The sequence below is a fragment of the Platichthys flesus genome, chromosome 19 (assembly GCF_949316205.1).
Source record: "Platichthys flesus chromosome 19, fPlaFle2.1, whole genome shotgun sequence".
Classification (NCBI taxonomy): Eukaryota; Metazoa; Chordata; class Actinopteri; order Pleuronectiformes; family Pleuronectidae; genus Platichthys; species Platichthys flesus.
The window spans coordinates 15572732-15598177 of record NC_084963.1 but is presented as its reverse complement, the minus strand read 5'-3'; the positions used below and the strand labels follow the sequence as shown (position 1 = coordinate 15598177).

General features: G+C 39.3%; 3 protein-coding genes across 6 annotated transcripts; 2 read left to right on the top strand and 1 right to left on the bottom strand.

Annotated features, from left to right (window-relative positions):
- The first annotated feature begins 1473 nt into the window (after positions 1-1473).
- On the top strand, positions 1474-4954 carry LOC133975313 (lysosomal membrane ascorbate-dependent ferrireductase CYB561A3-like). The gene is made up of 6 exons (XM_062413241.1): positions 1474-1584; positions 2267-2455; positions 3348-3556; positions 3664-3818; positions 4412-4568; positions 4752-4954. Exons 2-6 carry the CDS (start codon positions 2269-2271, stop codon positions 4794-4796), a joined length of 753 nt encoding a protein of 250 aa, XP_062269225.1. The 5' UTR covers positions 1474-1584; positions 2267-2268; the 3' UTR covers positions 4797-4954.
- A 935-nt stretch (positions 4955-5889) lies between these two features.
- Positions 5890-15996, top strand: trappc13 (trafficking protein particle complex subunit 13). 2 transcript variants are annotated; one of them, XM_062412904.1, is made up of 13 exons: positions 5890-6030; positions 7396-7464; positions 9744-9843; positions 9948-10032; positions 10131-10258; positions 10900-10972; positions 11298-11342; positions 11774-11791; positions 14516-14649; positions 14759-14957; positions 15060-15160; positions 15424-15571; positions 15664-15996. In XM_062412904.1, the coding sequence occupies exons 1-13, from the start codon at positions 5985-5987 to the stop codon at positions 15769-15771; spliced, it is 1254 nt and encodes a 417-aa protein (XP_062268888.1). In that variant the 5' UTR covers positions 5890-5984; the 3' UTR covers positions 15772-15996. The 2 variants fall into 2 exon arrangements, with proteins under 2 accessions (XP_062268888.1, XP_062268889.1); XM_062412905.1 differs by lacking the exon at positions 11774-11791.
- A 601-nt stretch (positions 15997-16597) lies between these two features.
- sgtb (small glutamine rich tetratricopeptide repeat co-chaperone beta) lies at positions 16598-25404 on the bottom strand. Of its 3 annotated transcripts, none has more exons than XM_062413427.1 (12): positions 25306-25404; positions 23661-23773; positions 23218-23321; positions 22502-22577; positions 21507-21606; positions 21175-21279; positions 20922-21060; positions 20293-20355; positions 19912-19949; positions 19742-19825; positions 18751-18871; positions 16598-17417 (listed from the first exon to the last, which is right to left on the bottom strand). In XM_062413427.1, exons 2-11 carry the CDS (start codon positions 23758-23760, stop codon positions 18760-18762), a joined length of 921 nt encoding a protein of 306 aa, XP_062269411.1. In that variant the 5' UTR covers positions 23761-23773; positions 25306-25404; the 3' UTR covers positions 16598-17417; positions 18751-18759. The 3 variants fall into 3 exon arrangements, with proteins under 3 accessions (XP_062269411.1, XP_062269412.1, XP_062269410.1); XM_062413428.1 differs by having other exon boundaries at positions 16598-17448; positions 23661-23776; positions 25306-25403; XM_062413426.1 differs by having other exon boundaries at positions 23661-23776; positions 25306-25402.
- Between the last annotated feature and the right edge of the window lie 42 nt (positions 25405-25446).

The following is a 25446-nucleotide window of genomic DNA, read 5'->3' as shown; positions in this document are numbered from 1 at the left end:
GAACAGCTTCATCTCCTCCGAGCGCGGGGGGTATGATAAGATCTCGTCTCCACTTCCCCAGGACGAGAAGTTCAGCTTCAGGGAAAACATGGAGTGGGTCCGTGTGCTGGCGTCTCAGACTCAGGAAGTGCCCTGGGAGAGTCAGCACTTTGTGTCCCTGTTTGTGGAGGATGAGAAGATTTGTTCCAGAGACATCGTACTCAACATGGCCCTGAGTGCTCCAGTTACTGTGCTGCTCTATGATGTGTAGAACTGTGTAGCTGTTCATTATTCTCTTCACACACATACACACAACAAATGATGTCCATTCACTGTAATAAAGGTTGATGATGGAATTTTCACTGCTGTTAAAGGAATAAAATCCCTCTCAGCTCCAAGATCCTCCAGCCTTCATGTTTCGTCATTCCAAAGTAAAATGAGATTAACACATTGACCAGACGTGTCTCTCTCTCTCTCTCTCTCTCTCTCTCTCTCTCTCTCTCTCTCTCTCTCTCTCTCTCTCTCCCTCTCTCTCTCTGTGTGACTGGCCCTCTGTGATCATCATCTGCTTCTGTTCACATGTCAGTGTTGTCGCTTCAATGTGGAGCCTTTATTCCTTCTGGAGTTATGTGTGTGAAATTAGATGACATGGTGAGGGGGTGTTCCGGCTCCCACATGGTTGCGTAGCTAAACTTGTTATCACACCTTTGTGTCGTAAGGACGTTCATACACAAAAAGAAAGGCAAGCCCTCCAGCAGATTATGGGTTAGGTTGAAAAGATGACACATTTATACTCTGTGTTTTTTGTTTTGTTCCTAGTCTTTATTTTTGTTTCTTTTTCTCTTTTCTCCTTTGTCTTTTCCCTTTACCTAGAGGCAGATAGGGGTGGGACCTCCTACAGGAGAAGGAGGCGTGGGCGGGTATGCGGGAGGAGGGCTGGGGGGTTAACGTAAAATGTAAAAAATTGGAAAAATGTGAGCATTGTAAAATATCTATTTTATGTTCTCACTTTGTATCTTTGTTACTAAATAACAAAAATGACACATTATGTTTCATGAAAACAGACGCTATGATGATCACTTATCCAACCTTTTGTCGTGTCATGCAATAAAGTAAAGTTGAATTGCCTTTGATTTGCCTTCGATATAGTTTGAAAGAGAACCATAGTCATCTGAACCTAATTAGTTTCAGCATTTGTTTTATGTCTTATAATGATTCACGTCATAATCAGCTTGTTTTGTAACAACATGACCAAGCACAAAGTGAGATGTGTTACAAAGCCTGTAATCTAATTCTGTGATCATTTTTTACTGCACGGCGATAACTAATGACTATCACTTGGTTGCATTATTTCCCTAAGAGGATAATGCAAAGGACAAATTGCTACCGTGTCACATCCTTTTGTATCTAGACTTCCCCCTCTACACCCCCACTGTCACCACCTGACTTATTTAACCATGAGACACACTTTTCATGCTGGACGCTGTCAGCTAAGATCATTCGAGTTGATGTAACGAAGAAGGCAGAACAACACGGCCGCTGTCTACGACGATCTTTACAGAGTGAAGAGGCCGGATTCATGTGAAGGAGAGAAGCCATCGTAAGGTGAGTAAAAATCATTTATATTTTATATTTTTGGAAAATTCTAATAAAATCTAACTCAATAGAAAAATGTTTACTCGAGTCTTAAGTGTGTATTGAAGAGTAGGGGAATGTAAAGTACATTCAAGCAACTGCAATATTCAAAACACTATGTAAGGTGTTTTTATAATCATCTTTTATTTTGTATTGTTATTTTATTTGTTGTATATGTTTTATGTGCTGCAATATTTTAGAACATGTTTTTATTAATACAAAATGTGTGTGTGTGTGTGTGCGTGTATATGTGTGTGACAATGCTAAATATTCCATCCTACAGTAGCTTTACTTTTGATTATTTTTATAAATATAGCTTAAAATACTGAACATATGAATACAAATACTCATGTCAAAGTATTTATGTACTAAAATGTGTTCCCTGTTATTATTGTTTGTGTTGTTTTCTATGTCACTAAAAGATCAATACAAATCTTAAAATACTATAACTCATAACAAAACTGCTATTGTTTTTTATAAATACATGTAGGAAGTATTTAATTGAACTTGTATTATTACTTTTACCTCAGGAACTTATTTTACCACTGGTTCAATACACCAGGATACCAGTACCACTCAGCATAGACGACTCACTTTATTCTACTCATGATATAATACGTTACACTAACTCTCCCTCCTTTCAACCCCACAGCTATGAGGTCGTCTGTGTTGTTCTACTCCACCTACACACTGTGTGTGTGTTTGGGCCTGCTCTGTGTGCTGTTTGTGAGCTGCTGGAGCTCACACTGGGGAGGGGGCTTCGCCTGGGATTATTCGGCCCTGCAGTTCAACTGGCATCCTGTGCTCATGGTGTCGGGACTGGTGGTTGTGTACGGCAACGGTGAGATGCCACACTGAAGTTATGACAATATTTTTATACTGAGTTACTGCTTAAGATACACCCCAGCTTAACCTTATAAAATTAAAAATAACATTTTTCCAGAAAGTTTTCAATTCAAATGATCATTTTAAGGAGAGTTTTCATTGATTTAGTCAATCTCCACTGATATAAATAGGGTCGACAAAGTGTAGCCTCATTGTTCCTCAACTAAAACCCAAGCAGGCCCTTAAATAATGATTCTACCAAAATATCTCTGAAAGAAAAATTGGGGGTTTCCATTAGTGGCAGAACATCTGCGTACAGCCGACCATACGATAACAAAATACCAGCCCTGAAGGGGGCAATCCTCCATTCACACATGACCATTCAATAACGTGTCACAAGGGGTGGGACACTATGCAGCCTGTGGAAGAAGTGGTTTTATCTGCTCTGTGGTTCTGAGGGGAGCTCTCCCAGTCTGAAAGAATAACCATTATCATGTTGATGTAGTGATGCAATTTGTGACTTTGTTACATTTTTAACAGAAAGACTGTGTCACTAACAAGAGGTGTAAGCTTTTTATATTCTGGGAAAGTCAAACATAAGATGGTACCCTGTTGCATTATGGGATTATCGGATTTGCCCATATTAAGGATCAGACTCCTTCAGACTCTGCTGCATTTTATTGTGATTTTATTTGGCAATCATGATCCCTGAAAAACTGAGGAATCTGTCCAAACAGAAACTGAAACAGATTGATTGCACTGGATGAATGCATTATGGGAATATAAAATGTAACTTCTAGCTTTGATCCTTAAGTGAAGATTGCAATCATGTGTAATTATTCATTTATTTGAATAATTACGAAACTTACGACAGATAAATGAATGTCTGTGTTCTTTTGTGTCTGCAGCTGCTGTTGTGTATCGTCTCCCGTTCACCTGGAAACAGAACAAGCGCACCTGGAAGCTGGTGCACGCTGGACTGATGCTTCTGGGTTTGCTCCTGTCTGTGTTGGGCCTGTGTGCTGTGTTCGATTACCACAAGGGCGCAAACATCCCCAACCTGTACTCCCTGCACAGCTGGGTGGGCATCTGTACTGTGGCAGTGTTTGGATTTCAGGTAAGGTGGCAAATATTTACACATTTTAGTGTAATGGTACCAGCAAAGAGCTGACACAGTAAGAAAACACTTTCCCTCTTGTCATTTCACCCGATGCCGATGGATAGTGGATCCTCGGCTTGGCTGGTTTCTTGCTTCCTTGTTCTCCACCGTGGTTCCGGAGCGCCCTGAAACCGGTTCACGTCTGGCTGGGAATATCCATCCTGATCCTCAGTCTCATCTCCTGCATCAGTGGCATCACTGAGAAACTGCTGTTCACGCTGTAAGTGCCACAAATAATCCAACTGGTGACAACTCACTGTCCTTCTTTATTTAATAATACTAATAACCTTATTTATAAGGCACTTTTCAACACACAGTACAAATAGCTGCACAATAGAAAGCTCCTAAAGTATGTAAGTAATGGTTTTAATAGTAACAATAGAGATAGGGGACCAAAATAGCCTGGAACCCTAAATTCACTATTAAGATGCTCTTCAGATCCATTTCAGAGTGTCAAGGCTCTGATAGCAAATACTCTCAACCCCTAGTTTTCAGTCCAGATTTAGGAAGTGACAGCAGTCCCTTCCCTAAAGATCACAAGCTGCACTCATGTAAGTAGGGGATTGGATAATCCGAGATACAGCCTCTACAGAGCATGTAGGGCTTTAAAATGAATCAATAAAATCTGAAAATCAATGTTAAGACAAACTATGAGCCGTAGTCGAAAAAACAAATAAACAGTTGTGATGTGATCATATCTCTCATACCAAAAAACAGTTTCAACTGGAAACCGCATAATCTCACATATGAAGAACAAAGTAATGCTCATGTTACAGAAATCATTCCCAGACTATATTTCTCCATCTGCCGCAGTAATGGAAGCAGTGTGGAGCCGTACAGCTCGCTGCCCGTGCAAGCAAAGTTTGCAAATTCCCTCGGCCTCCTCCTCGTGGCCTTTGGCTTGGTCGTCTTTGGAATCTTAGCCAACAACAAATGGCAGCGGCCAGAAACAGACACGGAACGTGTTCAAGTGAGTATGGGGATGTGATGAAATAGTGGTCATGATATTATTGTTAATCAGTGAAATCCTAGAAAATCTTTAGGTTGGCTGTTCAGATATTCATTTATGCTCATTGCATTTTTCCATTTTCATTACTGGTTCATTCTGCTTGTTCTGAATGGGATGACAATTTAACTGTCATTTGAATTACAGCTTCTGCACATTGACGACAACACAAGAAATGATGGATGCACCTAAAGTGCCACCCGGCCAATAGTACACAGGTTTACATTTATTGCCAAAAACAAATTGATGACTTGTCATGTTTTCTTGGCGTTGTTCGAAGATTTGTTTATGATCGTGATGAACACAATGTTTTTGTAATTTTAACTGAGCTGAAAAATAAAATATTTTTATTGTTGAAATGTTTTTTTGGACATATTTCTTATATTCTATCTTCTTTATAATTGCCTTATAAACATAATTATATTAATGAAACACTTTATGATGTATGTGAATAAACCATTTATTGATGGACACAAATGTAAAAAAAAACCTTTATATAAATAATACAATAAATCATGATTCATTTTACTCTGAAGCGGATGTATCATTCTTGAAACCCCTGTGAGATCTGGTCATTTCCGTCCCTGGCCTCCAGAAGAGGAAAATAACTTAATCTAATTGATTAATAGGGTAGAATTACTGTGTAGAATACTTCATTAACAATATATGGCTGTTCTGAAGTCTCAGTAGTATCGTTGTAGTTGTTACTGTTAATAATATGAGTCACTTTTTGTTATTACACAGATAAACGAAAGCTTTGTTTGTTTCACACTAGTGTAATACATGCATGTGCCGTTAGATGTCAGTGTAGTGCAACATCTGCATGGGGTGTTTTACTCAGGGACTAATTCAATTCCAACAATTGTTTATAGGGTAATTACGTATTATGCTGAGAATATTCTACCTATAGAATCTATTAATTCTTACTATATGTTAGCTTCTCATGCAGTTTTTAAATGGTGTGATGAGTTGACATATTCTTATTAACTGAACTTAACAAGTAAGGCATGAACCAAAAATAAAAAAAATATATTTATTTTTCATCACAACTTTGGCGTTTGTGGTACAAAGGTAAATTATTTAAAATTCACTCCCATTTTAAAAGTTACATTTTTATGATCTTACTTTGTATTATCTTTTATAATTATATGTATTTTATTAATAATAAACAATATTGTCATATTATTATAATTAGAGACACACCAATAACGGATTTGTTGTAATACACACCACGGACTGTGAGAGGCAGTATTGCACATTGAGAGCGTCCCAAATCAACAGACGAAGAGAGCACTGTCTCCTGTCGGGCTAAACTGCAGCAGCAGCAGTATTAGCATTAGCAGCTGATTTCTCCCCGATAAGACAGTTCCCTCTGTTAAAATGGATGTAACTCAGGCTAAACAGGAACACCTGCTCGCATTAAAAGGTATTTTAGAGTCATAAAAACAATGTATAGATTGTATAAAATTGTTTCAGGAGTGAAATAGATGAGTTCATGTAGCAGCTTGCTGTCATTTGTTGTTGCTGTTAGCTGCTAACAGTGCTAACAGTGTCAGACGTTTACGTTTCAGAATGTATCATTAAGACAGTTTGTGGCACTCGTATCTTTAAATAGTATTTTTCTCGTCCTTGTAGTATTTCCAATCTGCTAGCAGGAGCTACGTCATAATGGCAGAAGAGATGACAAATCATGTGTTCGGCTGTTCAATATTTCAACATCCTGACTGTGTCACCAGATCCCAGTTTGTAAATGTGGGACCAGTAAATATAGTTGTTGTCTTCTGCCGCTGGTTTAAATCAAAAAGGTTTCGGAGTAATCGATTAGTCAATTGAAAGAAACCTTATCATCAGACATCGATCAATCTTTAGGGTTTGGAGTTTTTTTTCAGCCAAAAATCTGCAATAAAGAAGTCACATTCTGCTTCTGTGAACGTGTGACAGCCATTTGCCTCTTTTCTGTCATTTGCTTGACTGAACAATTGCTTTGTTTGTTATAAAAATACTGTCTTCAATTGATAGTTATAACTTAATACAAAATACAACAATTAGATATTTGTTATTTGCAGGCCTAAGCCACATCAGGAGTTTGTAATGGTTTACACAGTTTTTTGGAATCCTTGCACTGAAATATAATATATAGTATAATATAATAAAGTGTAAAGCTATAAAAAGAATTGTTATATCCACACTACATCATTTCCTCAGTCTACCTAAGATGATGACACTGGGCTTTGCAAGACTGCTTTAGAGTAAAGCTGCAACAGGTAGTAATTACATTATAAATTAGTAAAAACAAGTAATTATCCAATTAAGTGAAAAGTAACTGGCATCTTCTCTTAAAAACATTTTAAGCAGAAATGCCAAAATTTGGTTGGTTCTAACATGTGAAACGGTTGCTTATTTTTATCTAAACATAATTGAAAAACTAAATATCGTCAGATTTTGCAAAGTTGCTTGAAAAGAAAATATAATTAAATAATTTTACTGTTTTTTACAGAGTATTGTGAAACAAAAATAATCAGTAAATAGATGATCATAACTTGCAACCCTACTCTAGATGATTACATTGACGTTCAGACCCAGTGCATAAAACAATAGTTGAACTTTACTTAACTTTAGGTAAAACAAAACCTGCATGCACTTGACACTTGGTTGCTACTTGTTACTGACACTAGGATATGCTCATGAAGTGGGAGAGATAACTGTCACCGATAAAACTGTACAACAAATATGTGAAAACATAAATCATGGCAACTAACTAACTTGCCACCGTCACTTATTCCCTTCACAGTGATGCGGTTGACCAAACCAACGCTCTTCACAAACTTGCCAGTGACGTGTGAGGATCGGGATCTGCCAGGTGAGAGACAGCTAACAAACACTGAGCCTGAAGGAAATGTAAGGCTTGAGAACTTCCATGAATTCATATAAACGTCTCCAGAGTTTAGTTATCTAAAGACATGAAATAGCTCATGAGTCATTATTAGAAGCAGCGTATCAATTACCTATAAACTATGGTAATAATTAGTTTATCACATGGCTCATAGTCGTGCTAAAAAGAATAGGCAAGAAACGCAAACATGAACATAAGTACAAAAATTCTGTTTAGTATATTTGAAGCAGTTTTCATCTCTTTGTTCTAATCATTTGACTGTATTGATAAAATTAAAACAACACAAATATCTCAGGATAAATAGGTGGTGTCATACACAGACGAAGATGTCGAGTGTGTTCAGTGATAAGTGCCATCGCCGGTGTCGATGTGCTGTGAACCCAAACCTGATCTTTGCAGTAGAATTTGAAAGTTATACCTTTATACTTTTCCTTTGCCTGCTATAGCCCCCCTCACCTGAACGCTCCTGAGACTTTGTTTTGAACGCATCTGAGTGGAGAATCTCCTGTTGAAGTATTCATGTGTGAAAGGCTTATGTTTCTGTCGACGTTTTGGAATGTTTTTGCTTTATGATGGCAAACCTCTTCCCCCCCTTGGGGTCATTCAAGTTAACTCTATCCTATCCCTATTCCTGTCCCACCCGGTCTTTAAAATATTATTGAAGGGGTCAGCAGAGAATGCTGTTAAATATTTTTTGATCTAATAAAATATTATGTTACTATGTAAATAGTGTGTAAACAAGCATTTGAAAACTAAACAGAAATTAAATCTTAAGTCTTTTTCTGGTACATTTTGTATTTAATTTCTTGTAGCATTTGCTTTAGACCTTGTGTACATCTGCATTATAGATTCTTATAGATGGAGTATTTGTATTTGCCTCTGGTGGAGCACAGCACAGAGCAATGTGGTCCCTGCACCAGTAACTGAGCTCCACATAAACCATTTCTCACACTGTCACTTCCAGGTAGGATCGCTATTTATAAAAGTTGAGATCAGTTTCTTTATAAGCATAAAGATGAATTGGTTGAATCGGATATTACCATCAATTTGACTCACTCATGTCGATGTCATTGTAATTATTCATATTAGAGATTCATGTAAATGAAATAGTCTTAATGGTGTCTTCATAGTATTATTGTTAGTATTAGTCAGTGAAATGGTCAACAAATGTAGTGACATGTGGTCTCGTTGATGAACTGAAGGACAGAAATTTGAACCCAATAAAAGCTCTTCTGCTTTGAAACCACTTTCATAAAACTGAAGTTACCATTATTAAAAACAAAGAGTGTCTATCGCCTACATATATCCTCCCACCTGCAGGCTGGGCAAAATGTACAGACGTACTTGTCCTGAATATGATTATGTTAGTTAAAGGGCAAAATTCAAGTCTCATTTTATGCTCAAAAGCTGAGCATATAATGGAGACGTTAGTGTTATTTAAATGCACAGTGATATTTTTAATGTTGTAGTTGATACCTGCAGATTTACTGTGAGGTGGGAGGGGAATGTAAGAGGATTTTAAGTTGTAAGGTTACGTAATTGTGTAGGTACTACCTTTACAATAACAAACAATTTTTTACAATTAAATTTGTTTAGCTAACATTATCTCAAGGGGCTTTACATGGTAAGGATCAAGACCTTACAATTCTAAAATGACCATACATGTCAGGGACAGGGTCACACAAGCGTACATCAGGTGCATCTGGGGTCAGGTTCAGGCGCAAAACACAGAGAGCCTGCCAGGGTCATGTCAGGCTCAGCTAGTTTTCTCTCAGGCTCGGACAGCTTTCGAAAGGAAAAATACGACCTCAGCCGCTCAATTGGGAATGCACTGGTTGAACTCTTTATCAGATTGATATTAACTCTGTGTGTTTGCTTGTACAGATCAATCCCGCTTTGTTTATGTGTAAATCTAAACTTCACTGAGTGACGTCATTGGTATTATTTTTCATGTGAGGTAACATGAGGCTATGAATTGCTGTGGCATCTTCAAGTCATGGCCTCCAACCTATCAGCTTCAGGGGTCAAATATGTCTTGTCCTCTGATTGGAATTATAATTACTTACACAAAACTTATTTGGACACTATGTGTTAGATTAATTCCTTCGTCCCTCTTGTTCGGACATTATTTACTGTGCCAAGACATCATTCCGTCCAGTGTTTTTTTAATGCTCTCGGTAGAAGATGACGCAAATTCACTGACATGTTACAAACTTGACACATGCTTAATATCTTTTTCTCTGCAGGGGATTTGTTCGGTCAACTTATGAGAGAGGACCCCTCCACCATTAAGGGAGCCGAGACATTAATGCTCGGGGAGATGCTCACATTACCACAGAACTTTGGGTAATTACAAAATTCTAAGAAATAAAAAAGCTGGAAGTTAATTTTATAAAGGAAGGTTTAGATTTGACTGTGAATTGACTTTCCCACATCTTTGCATTACACAGAAATATTTTCCTCGGGGAGACTTTCTCCAGTTACATCAGTGTGCACAATGACAGCAACCAAGTTGTGAAGGACATTCTTGTGAAGGTAGTGTTAAAAAAACCCATGTATTATACACTTCTCACGTCTTTTTTACAAGTTATTGTCATGTGATGCAATATGTGATGGCATGTGATCATTCCCAGGCTGACCTCCAGACCAGCTCACAGAGACTCAACCTCTCTGCGTCAAACTCTGCAGTAGCCGAGCTCAAACCCGAAAGCTGCATCGATGATGTCATACATCACGAAGTCAAAGAAATCGGAACTCACATGTGAGTTTTTTACCACGTGTAATATTTATCTATGTTGACAAAATAAATTAGATTATTTAAGCCCTTATTTTATTCTAACCCTAAACCCAAAACTATCATCCTATTAAATTTTTTTTACCCGCAGCAAACCTGCAATGGATTATTTTGTGTGTCAGTTTTTCGTTGTTTGAACTGGATTAAACCGAACTGTGTTGGGCATGTGGGGAGACTGAAATGGAATTACTTAAATATATACGGATTGAACCCAGGATGTTGAGACTATGGGAGACACACACGACAAGCTCACTCACCTCTTTCCTACTCTTTGGTTATTTTTGTTTACGAAGTTTAAAGGGAAGTCAAGTCCATCATGATCTCTAGTATTTGGTACATCAACAAGTCCACTCGTGAATCCTGAAGAGAATCTCCAGCTGTGTTCTAACATGGACTCATTTTTTTTAATCTATAGTTTTTACCATGGGAGCAGGCTGGAGAAACTGTGGAGAAGGTCTTAAGCCTCTCTCTGGGAAACTTGCATTTTCACAGCCCCGCTGGGGAATGTCTGGAGATTATCCCGATTTATTATCAGTTTATATCTAAAACCAGCATTTGTTGTGTTTGTTGCTATTCTAATTGTTTATTTCCTCTGTCCCAATGTCCAGCTTAGTCTGTGCAGTCAGTTACACAACACAATATGGGGAGAAGCTATATTTTCGGAAGTTCTTCAAATTCCAGGTAGGTAATATTTGAGCGTTCTCATTAGACGACAGTGGTAAGCTCGCTTGAAGCTTTGAGGAGGCCTGAGAAATGTCACAGGTCTACAACAGAGCAAATGCCATTCCCATGTGTGCCGTGCAGTTGGTTTATTTCAGTCTTCAGCCCTCAGTTTGTGAGCAAGTTGCAGCCGGTGACATTTTAGGGAAGCCTTGTATTTCCATTTCCTACCTAAAGATTCATATTGAAATATATTTGCATGGAAATTATTCCTTTTTCGTCCCTGCCAATGGAGACACAGTGTGAGAAAACGACAACATTCAGTCTCCAATCTATTTTCAATCAGGTTTTGAAGCCGCTGGATGTGAAGACGAAGTTCTACAATGCGGAGGTAAGTCAGCCGCTTTGAAATACCACGGGCAGCAGGAGCTGCAGCAGGATAATGGATGAGATAGAAAGTGCTGCTGCACATCTTTCAACACGTCGTCCTGCAAATAGAAGAACTGTATTGTATGACATGCAAGTTCTTATGGGGCATGTGTAACATGCTTCAGATCGTATTTCATAGGAAACATTCTATATGCTTATAGAGAGAGTTAGTGTGTGATTGGTCTCATGGAAAAAGCCTTACACCTCCAGAAAAAGATGATTCTACAGAAATCTGAAAACCTGGAGATGAAGGGTTTTCCTGCTAGATGTTTTTGCTTTTCCTCATTTTCATATCAGTAGCATTTTATATTAGTCTGCAAATATTCATTGTCATCATCGTTGGCATGTAACTTCATTTGTTTATTGTGTCTTGTATTTTATTTTCTCCATTAGAGTGACCTCAGTTCTGTGGTAATTGTTTCTTCTGTTCTCATGGCTGAACGTTAATGTCTCTCAATCCTTTTGGTGCAACAGACTTGTTTTGTCTTTCTGGGCCCATCAGAAAGGAGCAAAGTAGAAAAATGGAAAGTGATTCATCAGTGTTGGAAAATCCGCTCGACTGTTAAAGCTAAACAAAGTTTCTTGATTCATTCTAACCCGTTAGTCCTCGACATGAACTTTCCATTATTGTCCTTTTGCCCTTTCGTTGGACGCTCATGCTTTCCTGCAAACTCATCCTACACAGGGCTTGGACTTCCTAATTGAAGTGTGTGGGGTCAAATTGTGGTGGGGGGTGGGGGAACTAGATTGATTACAGAATATATCCTTATTGGGGAGATGATCATTTTTCCTCTATGATTGTTGACATTCTCTTTTCATTGAGATTAATATCATTAAATTACAGACATGATGATGTTTATCAAATGCTCATCCGATTTAAGTTTACATTGTTTTCAAACTAATTACAGTCTGATGATTGTCAGTGGTGATAAAACCCAACTTACTTTTCTTCATATGCTAATTCATTATTCAATCATTCCTAGTTAATGGAGTGAATCTATTTGATGATAGTGTTTGTAATAATGTGAGGTTTCAGGTTTTGGTTGGAATTGCTTTGCATGAAACGGAGACGCTCAGCGCTGTGACTTAACATTAACCTCATTCAGAATGGTTCATGGTCAGTTCTGCTTTTGATTGCAGGCATGAACTAATCTCTGCTTCTCTCTCATTGTATCTCCCTGTGTAGTAGAGGTTGCACTGTATGTGACGGCTGTAGACACCACTGAGTCTCACTCTCCTGAAGCATCAACTAATTGGCTATATTAAACCAGGAATCACACAGGCCCATTTCAAGTCATGTGGTGCTTGATTAGATATTTTTACCTCGATTAACTACGTCAGAACCAATCATGTCAGCAAAGTATAGTGAATGTTAGTTGTAGTTACATTATAATTAACACTGATAGTAAATAATGTTTAAAGACGTTTTGGATATAAATAAAACAAGAACCCACAAACATATATGAAGCAAAACAAAATATACAATTGATACATTTACTCCCCACATCCCACAAACAATGTCAATCAACCTATCTTCATATCAGATCTACTTAAATAGAATATGTTAAATCTAAATCTAATATAGAACCATGCAGAGTGGCCCTAACCCCTGTGTATTATAGCACAGGATTATAAGGATCTATCCTTTAATATTGCAATTTCATCTAATTTTATTAATTATCAATTGAATGCAAATGTTTAGTTTCTTATTTTCATCAATCAATGGGTGTAACTTATTGGTTGTCAATAATGATACCAAAATTTAAGATTAGCTAGAGTGATATTAATGTGGGTTGACTCCCCACAGGCCTTTGCTCTGCAGAGGTTTTTTGAAGAACTAAAACCCCCTCGGTCAGTAGCAGTGTGTCTGTGTGTCTTAGATATAGATTGGTTCCACAACAATCTGCTGAAGGTGACAGAATAATAAAGCAATCATTCACTTCCTCTCCTCTCAGATGCAGATTATGTGGCTGCTTTGAATAACGTGATTGGTTCAAATCAAACAACTAGTTGATGCTTGCGAGACCTCACTGAAAGACTTCAGATCAGTCATCGTGCAACCACTGCTGAGCAGTCTGCTGTTCAACACCTGTACTAACTCTGTCCTCAAAGGTCCACTGAGCAAACGTAATAGAGTTGAGATTATCTAATGAGTGTTTATATGTCTAAAGTTGTCGTCTGGTATATAAATGTTAACTCCAATCACCTTAAATGTAGCTTAAAGGAAAGGTTTACCTTTTTTCACGTCAATCATAGAAATTATTCACATAATCATCATATTTACAGTACATCAAAAGGGTGAAGCTCTCGGTAATTATCCCTCCTGTCCATGCTGGCTATGAAAAGATGGTATAGAAAAATCTGGTAGAAAATTAACATGTGGTCAATGGTAGACAAGAATAAATTCGCTGAGTAGAGTAAACATATTTTTGGTTCATTGTGAAACTTAAGCAGGTCAGGGAACATCAGTTGAGTTGACCGAGTTGTTTGTTGGTGTGAACAAACGACTCGGTCAGCAGACCACCTTCCAGTGAGGTTCTGGTGAATAGATGTCAACTGCGTCTCAAAGGGTCTTGGGTATGTTCACATCTGTACTCAGAGCTTAGAAGACATTCTAGGTGTGAACTGACAGACATAGTGCTAAACACGTCTGATCTGATTACACAGGACTGATAATAATATCTGGTCTGAACAGGGTCAAAAGCCCACAGAAATGTGCTAAAAGACTTAAATTTCCATTTTTCTGTTTCCTGGTACGGTATTGATGCTTAGCGTCTGTGGATGAATAGTCATCATCCTAAAAACAACAACTTATAATGAGGCCTACTTGTGTCGTAACTTGAGAAGCAGTGAAATCTTTTAGGAAAGTGTCTCTTTATAGCCAGGAGGATAATTACAGGGAGAAATAAATCTCCAAAGGTACAAACGAGAATGTGACTATTGTTTTAAGACTGTCTTGAAAAAAAAGTGAACATATCTTTTAAGGCAGTAGGACTTTACATAAGCCTAACCCCTCTTTGTAATCCTAATACATAAGATCTAAGCGTTGCTCAGTTCGCCTTGGAGATATGCAGTTGTGCTTATTTGGGAGCGAAGCAGCAAATTTTGGTTTGATACCTGTCGTCTCTGCTCCAGACAGATGAAGTGTTCCTGGAGGCTCAGATCCAGAACATCACCACCTCACCCATGTTCATGGAGAAGGTCTCTCTAGAGCCCTCCATGATGTACAACGTCACGGAGCTCAACATGGTCTCATCTGGAGATCTGGGGTAACAGCATGTGGATTCCTCCTTGTTGATGTTACTACAGAAAAATGGGTGAATATATTCATTTGTTGGCTTTAACATTTGCTCACGTCTGTAACGTTTCCCCTGCCAGGGAGTCCACGTTCGGCAAAATGTCCTACCTGCAGCCCATGGACACACGGCAGTACCTGTACTGCCTGAAGCCAAAGCCGGAGTATGCAGAGAAGGCCGGCGTCATCAAGGGTGTGACAGTGATAGGGAAGCTCGACATAGTGTGGAAGACCAATCTCGGGGAGAGGGGGAGGTTACAGACCAGTCAGCTACAAAGAATGGTATCAGGATTCTGTCTTGATGTGGATGTGCAGTTTAAATCAAATAATCTCACTCTTTAAATGTTTATTCTCATGATGTTCCTCTGCTTGTGTGTCCTCCAGGCTCCAGGTTATGGAGATATCAGGCTTTCTCTGGAGATGATTCCTGACACTGTCAACCTTGAAGAGCCTTTTGATATTATCTGTAAAATCACCAACTGCAGGTAACAGTCCCACAGTCCAGTAGACTGTTTTAACACCTGAGAGGTTAGACCATGGTCCGAACCCAGGTTTAAATGTTTTTAGCATTGTTTACACTTGATCCAGTTAGTTTTACTGCACATTACAATTTAAGGGAGCTGACTAAAGACTTTTTAATAACCTACTGCAAAAGAAACAACCCATGGGTCAGTTTTATCTGGATTTCTTTTGGTCCTTTCCTCCAAGGCTTCTTTCACACCTGTAATTTCCAGCCCTTCTGTTGCAGTGAAAGAACCATGGACCTGGAGCTGGAGATGTGTAACACAAGGTCGATCCACTGGTGCGGTGTATCAGGGCGTCAGCTGGGAAAACTTAGTCCTGCTGCCTTCCTCTCTCTGCCCCTCACACTCCTCTCGTCTGTGCAGGGTCTGCAGGTACGAGATGATCTTTATAGAAAGACTATCATAATAATGCTGCAATCTAATATTGTTGCTGCTTATTAACATCACATTTGTCTCTGTTTCAGAGTATTTCTGGACTGAGACTGACGGACACATTTCTGAAGAGGACGTACGAATACGATGACATTGCACAAGTGTGTGTGGTCTGCCAATATACGAGCAACGAGTGCTAGAAGTTTTATCAACCTTTTTTTGCATTTTAGACATAAGTGGACCAACTGTGAAATTATGCATTTCACTCTTTTTTTGCAACCTAAGTGGATAATGCTATATTTTAAAAGAAATTGTGAATAATATGAATTAAACGATCACCTTGTTGTTTGAATTATAATGTAAATGTGCATAAATGTTAATAAAATCTCTGTAATCTTTAAATACCTGTTGATTTTAAAAACCTATTTCATGGTCCACTGTGGTTTTTATGCCTGCACTGGCGACAGCCACTGGCCTGAAGTTTAATGTTTTTGGGGTTGCATGTACGCCTGTCTCATCTGAACATGATATCTCAGAACGCTTTGAAGGAATTTCTTTAAATCTGGTACAAACATTCTCTCGCACTCAAGGATGAAATGATTAGAATATGAAGGTGACTTTGATGTTCCAACACTTTCTCATCTTGTATCATCTCTTATATAAGAACTCCTCGAGAGAATCCTTTCAAATTTTCCACAAATGTTCACTTAGACTCACGTATTAACTAATTTGATTTGAATGGTCAAAGGTCAAGGTGACCTCATGAATGCAAGATGGAGCTATACAGCCGCTGTGCCGTATTTCTAGTTGTCTTGAAAATGCTCGAGAGATAGAAAAGAGTGCTTTAATAAAAAGGTTTCTTAAGACTTAATCTTACAATGTTAAATGGTCACTTTATAGACTATGGTACGAGTAGCATTTTTGGTTTATGAGCATATCTGAGGAATGATTTACTCCTTGTAGCATTAAACATGTCATTTAATAATGATAAATACAGAAGGCAAAAAAGCATGAGTGCACGATCAATCAATTTCCAAGACGTTTATTCACATATTTTAGACAAAACATTGTGCTGCCTTAGCATAGCTATAAGTTTCCATAAAGCATCTGACCTCAAACACCAGATTTGAGTGCATGCAAACTGATCAATCTGAATCAGTCGTTACAAGTTGATGGAGAATCAAGTGGGGGCTTCAAAAGGAGGGGGGGGGGGGTGTTTGCTAAAGTGCAATGACAACACAACGCAGGCTGTATATAACACTGCTATACAATTACACTGTTGTCTGAAAAGTTGAGTCGTGCTCATTTAGAAGCAGTGGTGTGTGTCTGACGTGATCTAGCACTGAATATATAACGGTGTGCCCTGTCTACAAAAATAATGTCAAACAATATGCAATATACAAACAAAGCTGTAAACCTGATGTTCTATGGGTGCTGCACCAGAACAAAAGGGTGAAATGTTCCCTGCAATGCTGTAAAAGTTCATTCCTAACCCCCCACCCCCCCACCCCCCTCACTGTCCATCGTGATTTACAGACAGAAGCATCCTCGACTCATGACACCAAGAGAGAAATTCATCACATGTAATACAAGACCTCTGCGGTAAAAGCTCTGAAGAAAGTATTTACTCATGTTCTGCCTCTTTTTTTTTTTAATCTTTTTTACGATGAGATGTTTCGCCCTAAATGTGTGTGGGATGCTCCGCTTCGTGGTCCAGCCTCCGGGCTCGCTCGTCCATCCGCCCCACAGAGCCCTCAGTCACAGTAAAGTGCCTTCAACCCCCATCCTCGTCTCTGCCTTCAGAAATGGGTGTAGAGATTGTAATCGCGCCTTATGGTTGCCCTTCCTTGGAAAAAAATAAAAAAATAAACGTGAGGCTGGAATAGAAGAAAATAATTCATGTTAATATGAATTCGTATTTAACACATTTTTACGTCGGATTTAGTTTTAAATATTGGAAGTAATGATAACAATACATTTTCTGTTCTTTTTGTGAAGCGCTTTCAAGGACACTCTTTACAAATTATTAAAAGAGTTTAAAAATGACTACAATACGCAGTAAATTCAAAACATTGTCACTCATTGAAAAGGTGAGTTTTGAGTCAGAGTCTCTCTGATGTGTTGTGTTCTGAGAGAGCTCTGTCCCCCCAGGTCTGATGCTTGGCCCTGTGTGGTATGGAGGGGAGGCTGTGTCAGGGTGACTGGTGGTGGAGCATGTCTGTGAGGCAGGAAGGAGCCTGGTTGTGGAGGGCTGTGTGGGTGAGGAGTAGGGTTGCAAAGGAGCAGAACATTTCTGGTAAATTTTCGGAAATTTTCCATGGGAATATTCAGCTCTAGAATTTGGGGAATTTTGAAAATGAATAAAAAATTACACAAATTAAGCGCTGTGCACTAAAAACATCATTCAAAACTCTATTTTAAAGATATATGGAATGCAACACATGCTGCACGTTGAATTTCAACCCTCCACTGTGCTTTTCTCCATCACATGCACAGATAATTGCCAGCTTCCTGCACACTACAGCAGGGCTATTGAGGCCTGCTGTAGTGTGCAGGACTAGTCAGGTAAGTTTTGATAATATTACCGGGGGGAATATATTAACAAGCTGATTGAGGATTGTTCATCTGTTCATCTGGCCTATTTCTATTCATTTATCCATCAATTGTAAAATATTTTTAAAGACGATTCCAATTGGCCAACTATTTATATCTCGGGCATTTCTTTAGTGTTTTTTACAAGCTTTTTTCTCATCTTATGCTACAGAGCATTGCCAAATGCACTATCTCCTGTGTGGAGACATTTCAACCCCAGCCAATGTAGAAGGAAAGGCTGTGTACATTTGCAAATACTGTGCAAAGACCTACGGTAAGAATGACATAAAGATGCAGAAGCGTGCCCAAAGTTTCCTCAGGGCTCAAATCAGCCTATGACAAAACTAAATGTTTATATTTATGTCTGTATATGACAAGGTTAGTAAAGTTAGTATAAATTACCCACACAATTTCCAGTTTATCCCATAGAAAGTTTCCAGCTTTGAATATTCCCGGAATTTTTCAACCCTAGTGAGGAGTTGTTTTTTTAAATGCATGGCTGAGGGAGTGGGAACCAGTGGAGGAGATGTTGTCACAGGAGCAGACGTGGGCACGAGATCTGGACGGAGTGAAAAAGGGAAAATGACCTGAATGGATCATGAGTGCTCCTCTGCGCTGCCGCTGAAGGAACGACTCCGGATGTGGTTCCTCAGCTGCTCGATCAGCTCGGGGTTCTGCTGCTGGATCTGCTGAGCAAACTGTTGTCCCCTGACACAGAGATGAGATTACTGTGTTTACCTGCTGAATTGCTTTCGGCCAAAACAACAGCTCCCACAGAGAGAGAGAGAGAGCGAGAGAGACAGAGCAAGATGACATCTACAGTATATTCCAACTGAATGTGTGAAAGAACGTGTGACAGCTCCGATTTTATCTTCTCACGATTACAGAACAGATAAAACCTGATACAACCGAAAGCTTCTCAACATGCTGGGTTTACTGGGATAAAGATTAAGAGGAGTCACTGTTGTTTGTCTGTTTGGGCATCGCTGCCATTACATAATTAAACAGTTATAACACTAGCTGTTCCAACTTGTCTCGGACCACTTAATGGTGCTTAGAAGCTTTCACACAGTGAAGTGCCACAGTGTGGATGTGAAGGGAAAGGCAGTTTTATTTGTAAATCCCATTTCATTCACATGAGTGGAGTCAAGGTTGTACAGGGACAGAGAGAAAATGAAAAGACGTCGATTCAAATCAAAAATATCCGAGATTAAAAAGAGCAGAATAAAAGAGGTTAAAAGATTCAAAGTGTAAAAAAAGGTTACGGTTTTCCGTCTGGATTCAAAAAAGGATTTGTTTTTGTCTATCGTCATTTGTAGGTTGGGGTTGATTGTAAGTCAAATCATGAAAAAAACTGAAAGAATCAGATGGATTTCCATGAAACTTGGTGAAGGACAGAACCAGGTACATTTTGCCTTTTAAACATTGCAAGATAGGGTGGTTTCTTTTGTAATTTTTACACAATTTCCATGTAATAATTGTTAAAATGTCAAACTACCAGTATCTTTAACATTTTTCTCTCAAAATAAATGGCACCTGTATAACTCAAATAATGTGTTTTGAGTTGAGTGAACTCACGCTTCGATCAAGCTGGAGATGTCTGACAGCCCCCCCACTCCCGCTGCAGGACCCCTGACTGCGTTGGTCATCATTCCTGACATCCTGACCACACAGAGACACAGTGACAGTGAGTCACACGTCATTAAAGTCTGAGGAGCATGTTTTAAAACTGGACTTCCAACACCTACAGCTGTTGTACTTGCTGGTTCTGCATCACACTTGCCGCCTGTGAAAAGAAACAAAGCTGAAATCACTCGGGTCTTTTCTACATGTTTTATCGCAACAATTTATTTGGCGACTTTGGGAGAAAAGATATATACAGCCCTGCTAATAAGTCGGTCTTCTGAAAGGTCCTTTTCCACTTTAAAATAAACTATTCATTAACGTCCCTCTCATTGGACTAATTGGGAGAAAGAAAATCAATTTTTAAACCCACCAGTGACAAGACAAGCAGAAGACACCTGTCTCCAGGACAAACTGTACCTTTCCCCGACAGCTCGTAGCCTCTATTGTTCCTAATACACAGCCAGTTTCATGTGCAGGGCTCTTATTATAAATCCTGCTCTTACCATGCTAATGAAGGCAGGGTTGTTGATTAAACTCGCCATGTCAAATCCCAATCCAGCAGCTTCCTGTCGAGCACATTCATAGACAGACGAAAATTATCACGTCAGATATAAAATTAGGGCTAAATACAGCTTGTTTTACATCTTTTATAACTAATGCTGCTATACAGTGTTGTGACCAACACAAAGAAAAAACAACAACAAACAAAGTGAGTGTCTGGTTCCGCTCCAGGTTTCTTCCAATTAATGAGGGAGCTTTTCTCTCCACATTAATGAAAGTGTTAGCTTGTTCTGGTAACTGTTGGGTTGCTGTATGATTTTTAGGGTCTTGGCCTTAATATGTAAAGTTCCTTGAGATAATGTATATAATATGAATACAATTTAATTTAATTAAAAAGGGAGTGGGAAAAATAAGGACATTGAAAAAGGAAGGAGGTTTATTTATTAGTAATGGTTGTAGGTGTTATATGAGTGGTAAGAGTTTTTGTGAGAGGGTATAAAGGGCAGAGAGAGCACATGGTGGCGACAGCATGATAATATTTGAAGAAACAAAAGAAGGAAAGAGAAACAGAACTCCAATCCTTTGAGGGATTTATTGCTTGGGCACAGACGACGGGTGTGTTATCACTCACTGGACTGGTTGCGTCCTTCTGCTTCTGCTCTGCGATCTTCAGGTTGGATTTGTACGTGTCATTATCAGGGTCTAAAACCAAAGCTTTCTTAAAGAAGGTAATGGCCTCGGGATACTTGTTCATTGCTGTTAGAGCCAACCTGCAGCGACAGAGGAGAGACACAGACCTCTGAACGTTCAGGAGCAGACTCTTAGAGCACAACAACTCAATAGCACTATCTCTTTTAACAGGAAATTACATTATTATAACTCACCCCATCCGTCCATAAGCTTTGCTGTAGGTCGGATCAATCCCGATGGCTCTCTCGCAGTCTACGGTGGCCTCTGTGTAATTTCCCAGTTTACTGTGAGCTGCAGCCCTGCACAGGACATTATGGTTTCCTAAATCAATTGGTTGGTTTAATTATGTTCGTATGCACCGTGCACAAGGAGGGGACTCAGTTCACGAGCACCATCAGGTCCAGTTAAAACATTACATCCCATTAACCTAAAGACATCAGGTACCTCACTCCTGTCTCATCTCTGCCTGACTGCTGTACTTTTGACGAACGTGCAAAACAGTGTGAAATGATGTGGATGTAAATACCTGTTGCAGTAGTACACAGCGTTTCTCAGGTCCAGATCGATGGCCTTTGTGTAGCACTCCACCGCACATCTGTAGTTCTCCTCCTTCATGTGGTTATTCCCTAAAAATAAAATACTGGATCGTTCACTTCAGGTCAGACACATGGACTTGGACTGCAGTTACACAACATATGAGAAATGTCAAGGATGAGGTTAAGGAGATGTATGCTGTAAGACTTACAACGATTCAACCTGAGGCAGATTAACAGTACTAACTATAAAGAACCTTAGGGCTGCGGCAAAACAATAATTATTATTTCTTATTAATCAGATAAGCATTTCCCCAATTATCTTATTGGCTGTTGGTCTATAAAAAAATCAAGCTTGTCATCAGAAAACAGTGGAAATAATCATTATATATATATATATATATATATATATATATATATATATATTTATCTTCAAATAACCTTATTTTGTTTAGCCTGACGTTGTCAGACTCACAATTCTAGTCAGAACTTCCCGACCTAAAAGGTTGTGGGCGGGGCTAAGTTCGTCTGGCATCCAGGCTATATTTTGTTCAACCAAAAATACATTTATATCATATTTACAACATTTACCACAATTTAAGACACATTCACATTGGAGAAGTTAGAACCACAATTTGTTTTGAACATTTCAGCTTGAAAAAAACTCTGAATTTAGTCAGTTTATCAATGATCGAATTAGTTTCCTTTTCATTTTCTATCAATCAAAGCAACCAATTAATCAGCTATTCGCTCTACCACTGCTGAGCCTGATATCAGTACTGAGAGAGATTCAGGTCAAAACACATAGAAGACATCACAATACCTGAATAATGATATATGATATAATTAACATGAATAAATAGTGTGGTAAATTTAGTTCTGCATGGACCTGCTACTGTCCCTCCTCTGTTCACTAAACACTCCAGTGCATAAACCCATTGGAGATGAAAAGATTATTTACCAGAATGTAAGTGAGTTGTAATGTTACCTTCATTCTTTAGCTGCTCCGCTTGCTCTATGTTCTCTGGAGAAGGGGACGTCTCTGGGATGGTGATGTTGTCGTTCTGAGTACAAACAGAAAAAAAGTACAATCACTGATGTGGAATATACCGTGAATGAACAATATATATATATACTGTATATGGTGGATGCTTTGACTTGCTGGCAGGCAAACAACAGATATACTGTAACTGATGACATCAACATTTAGGTGAATGGAGATGAGTATTATTTTGACCTGTGTTTGACAAATCAAATCGTCTGGCATCATGACGATGTACAGCGCTGACTGTATGTATGATGTAAAAGCTGAACTAGGTCAGGTACTGTATAAACACCATGAACATTAAAAAACAACAGTATGCTCAGGTGCCATTTCATAAATTTTCAAACCAGATTTTTCTGTTTGGGAAATAAGAAAATGCAAGTCTTTATCCACTGAGTTCCAAATGGATCATTTTAGACTGAATAAGACTGAATCAGCCGTGTGGTCATGGGTGATCTGCTGTTTGTCATTTTATTCTATTTTATAGTTATATCACGGTTTATCTGTTTGTGAGTCATGCATAGTTTGTTCATCTTGTGCTGTTTTGTGTTTATTTTTATAGGCCCATTTAAGGACAGGCCTCGTAAATACAGTGAACACAGAGACAGTACTTCCCTCCCATGGTGAGGCGGTGGTGCAGTGGGTTGTGCAGAACCCACCTTGAGCAGGGAGTTGAGGAATATCTCTGTCAGCGGCTGAGGCACGGCGAGGTGACAGTCACTGGAGCTGATCTTAAAGGTGGTCTCCAAACACTGGATCGCAACTGTAGTGGAGGATCAGTGACATATGACAGCATAATTCTAATGTGATCAACGACAGCACATTCATGATTAAATAACAGCTGAACAACTGGTCCTAGCATCATATTGTGATGGTGATGAAGACGTTTGAAGGGTCCTGTCTGTCACACCCACAGCACCACACACACTGCACATCCTGCTGTGATTTCTGTTCATTAATGAATCTCTTTGAAGATGAAAACCTGTTTATTCTCTTTTCATTGTGACAGGGAACTGAGAACATACATTCAGCTCATTATGAAGTGGACAGGACCAGAGCAGTGTCCTCTATACTTTGAAAGTGATACAGCAGGTCGACCTACCTTCCAGGCTCTCCTGCTCATCCGAATTCAAAGCTCCGCGATGTGTTTGATCTCGTAGGAACTGCACAATAGAGAACGCCAGGCGCTTCTCCACGGCCATTTTTACCTGGAAACTGCTGGGAACAGGAAGTTGTTGGAGTGAAACAGAGAGCACTCACACAACAACACACTTTTTAAATGATGTGTCCGCGTTCAAGTTATAAATAACATCATACAGACACATAAGTCTTTCTATCTTCATTCACTACAACATATTTTGTCTATGGCATAAACATTCATGACTAAATAAACAGATAATCAGTGTTGTACCTTTTCAAACTTTGGCACAAACAATGTATTTGTGTCCGACTACATCACTCATTCAGAAGCTGATGAAGTACATATCTTTTTGTCTTTAAGGTTTTTCAAAATGTTGTCATCTTTGGACACAATTAACACTATATTTGTTTACATTAAGGTTTAAATGGTTTGTTAAAGTTTGTCACATCTCATTCAAGTTTCAAGTTTTGTTTTTATGCCATTCAAGTCATATCTGTGCGATAATCATGTGTGAAATCTGGGTGCAATATGTGCCGGAGTTAAAATGATTCAAACATAATAACAACACAGTAGGATTGATAAATATTGGTTTAAAGGATTAGCAGAAATATGACATAGCAGGGTATATTATAATTATTAAGGGCTGGATTATAAACTGCCCACTTGTCCACATAATTATCAGATTATATCAATTGGCTGTTGGTCATTAATTTAATTGTTTAGGAATTTGAACCATTGATATCTGACATCATTTAAGGTATACCCTGCAGTTTATCATATCTGTTGGTCCCTTCCTGTAAAGAGGGTTCCCTTTGTTCACATGGTGCATAGCCCCTAATAAAGTAGGTTATCATTTTCTCTCCCATTCTAATGCAGCCTCTCAAACGTAAATGCTATAAACGATGCCGGTGGCGCATTTGGCTGGTTTCCAGGGTAACGTAAAGGAGGATGATAGGAAATAAAGGCTTCTTGTTTATAATAAAACGAGCTCACTATAAGACAGGCTGCGGATCCATGTCGGTCCCATGTTGTGCAGGAGGGTTTAAGAAGACAGCCCAGCACACTGAGGGTGATTTGTCCCTTTGGGGAAATCATTTGCAGACACAAACATCGCCTCATATTCCCCTCACGTGCTGAAGCCACGCGTTGTTATGTTCCTGTGCTACAACAACCCCCCCCCCCCCCCCCCGTGTTGACACACGTAGACATGCACGTATGCAGGAGCTGTGATGTAATACCACAATGGGAGGCGAGGTGTGCTTGTAGTCATCACACAGGCTCCATATATGAGTTTGATTTACATTTCTAGCGCATTGGATTCATTGGCATGGGTGCAGCCTGTCTTTGCCGATGACACGGCTCGGCTCGACTGTGCACGGCTCGTGCGAGGCTGTCTGCAGAAACAATCGCAGCCCATCTGTCAAAACAACGCGAGGAGAGGTACAACAAATATGGGAAGGGGGGGGGGGGCAGCTTCCTGCAAACACTGATGGCACATTTATAAACATCAATATGGCAACGGATGCTAATCAACGTCTGTGTGCCCCCCCCCGTCACCATCAGCACCATCCACACCACTAAGCATCCCCCACACCCGCCCACCTACCTGAGGTCTTATCCAGCTTTCGGCTGCTGCTACCGCGTCATGTGGACTTTGTGTCGGATGGATCGTGTCGTCCTCCTTCTCCTCCTCCTCCTCCCCAGCGTCATCCTCCTGTACGTCCTCCCCTGCGTCTTTTGCGCCTGC

What these genes read in the sequence shown, in the direction of transcription:
- LOC133975313 (XM_062413241.1), top strand. Translation starts at nt 2,269, where the DNA reads ATGAGGTCGTCTGTGTTGTTCTACTCCACCTACACACTGTGTGTGTGT. An exon ending in GAGAAACTGCTGTTCACGCT is followed by an intron (nt 3,819 to 4,411) that starts GTAAGTGCCACA and finishes CATCTGCCGCAG; the next exon opens with TAATGGAAGCAGTGTGGAGC. An exon ending in CAGACACGGAACGTGTTCAA is followed by an intron (nt 4,569 to 4,751) that starts GTGAGTATGGGG and finishes TTTGAATTACAG; the next exon opens with CTTCTGCACATTGACGACAA.
- trappc13 (XM_062412904.1), top strand. Translation starts at nt 5,985, where the DNA reads ATGGATGTAACTCAGGCTAAACAGGAACACCTGCTCGCATTAAAAG. An exon ending in ACATTACCACAGAACTTTGG is followed by an intron (nt 9,844 to 9,947) that starts GTAATTACAAAA and finishes TGCATTACACAG; the next exon opens with AAATATTTTCCTCGGGGAGA. An exon ending in CGTCTGTGCAGGGTCTGCAG is followed by an intron (nt 15,572 to 15,663) that starts GTACGAGATGAT and finishes TCTCTGTTTCAG; the next exon opens with AGTATTTCTGGACTGAGACT.
- sgtb (XM_062413427.1), bottom strand. Translation starts at nt 23,760, where the DNA reads ATGGCCGTGGAGAAGCGCCTGGCGTTCTCTATTGTGCAGTTCCTACGA. An exon ending in TGAGCAGGAGAGCCTGGAAG is followed by an intron (nt 23,322 to 23,660) that starts GTAGGTCGACCT and finishes CCTCCACTACAG; the next exon opens with TTGCGATCCAGTGTTTGGAG. An exon ending in AAAGCTTATGGACGGATGGG is followed by an intron (nt 21,061 to 21,174) that starts GTGAGTTATAAT and finishes CTGTCGCTGCAG; the next exon opens with GTTGGCTCTAACAGCAATGA.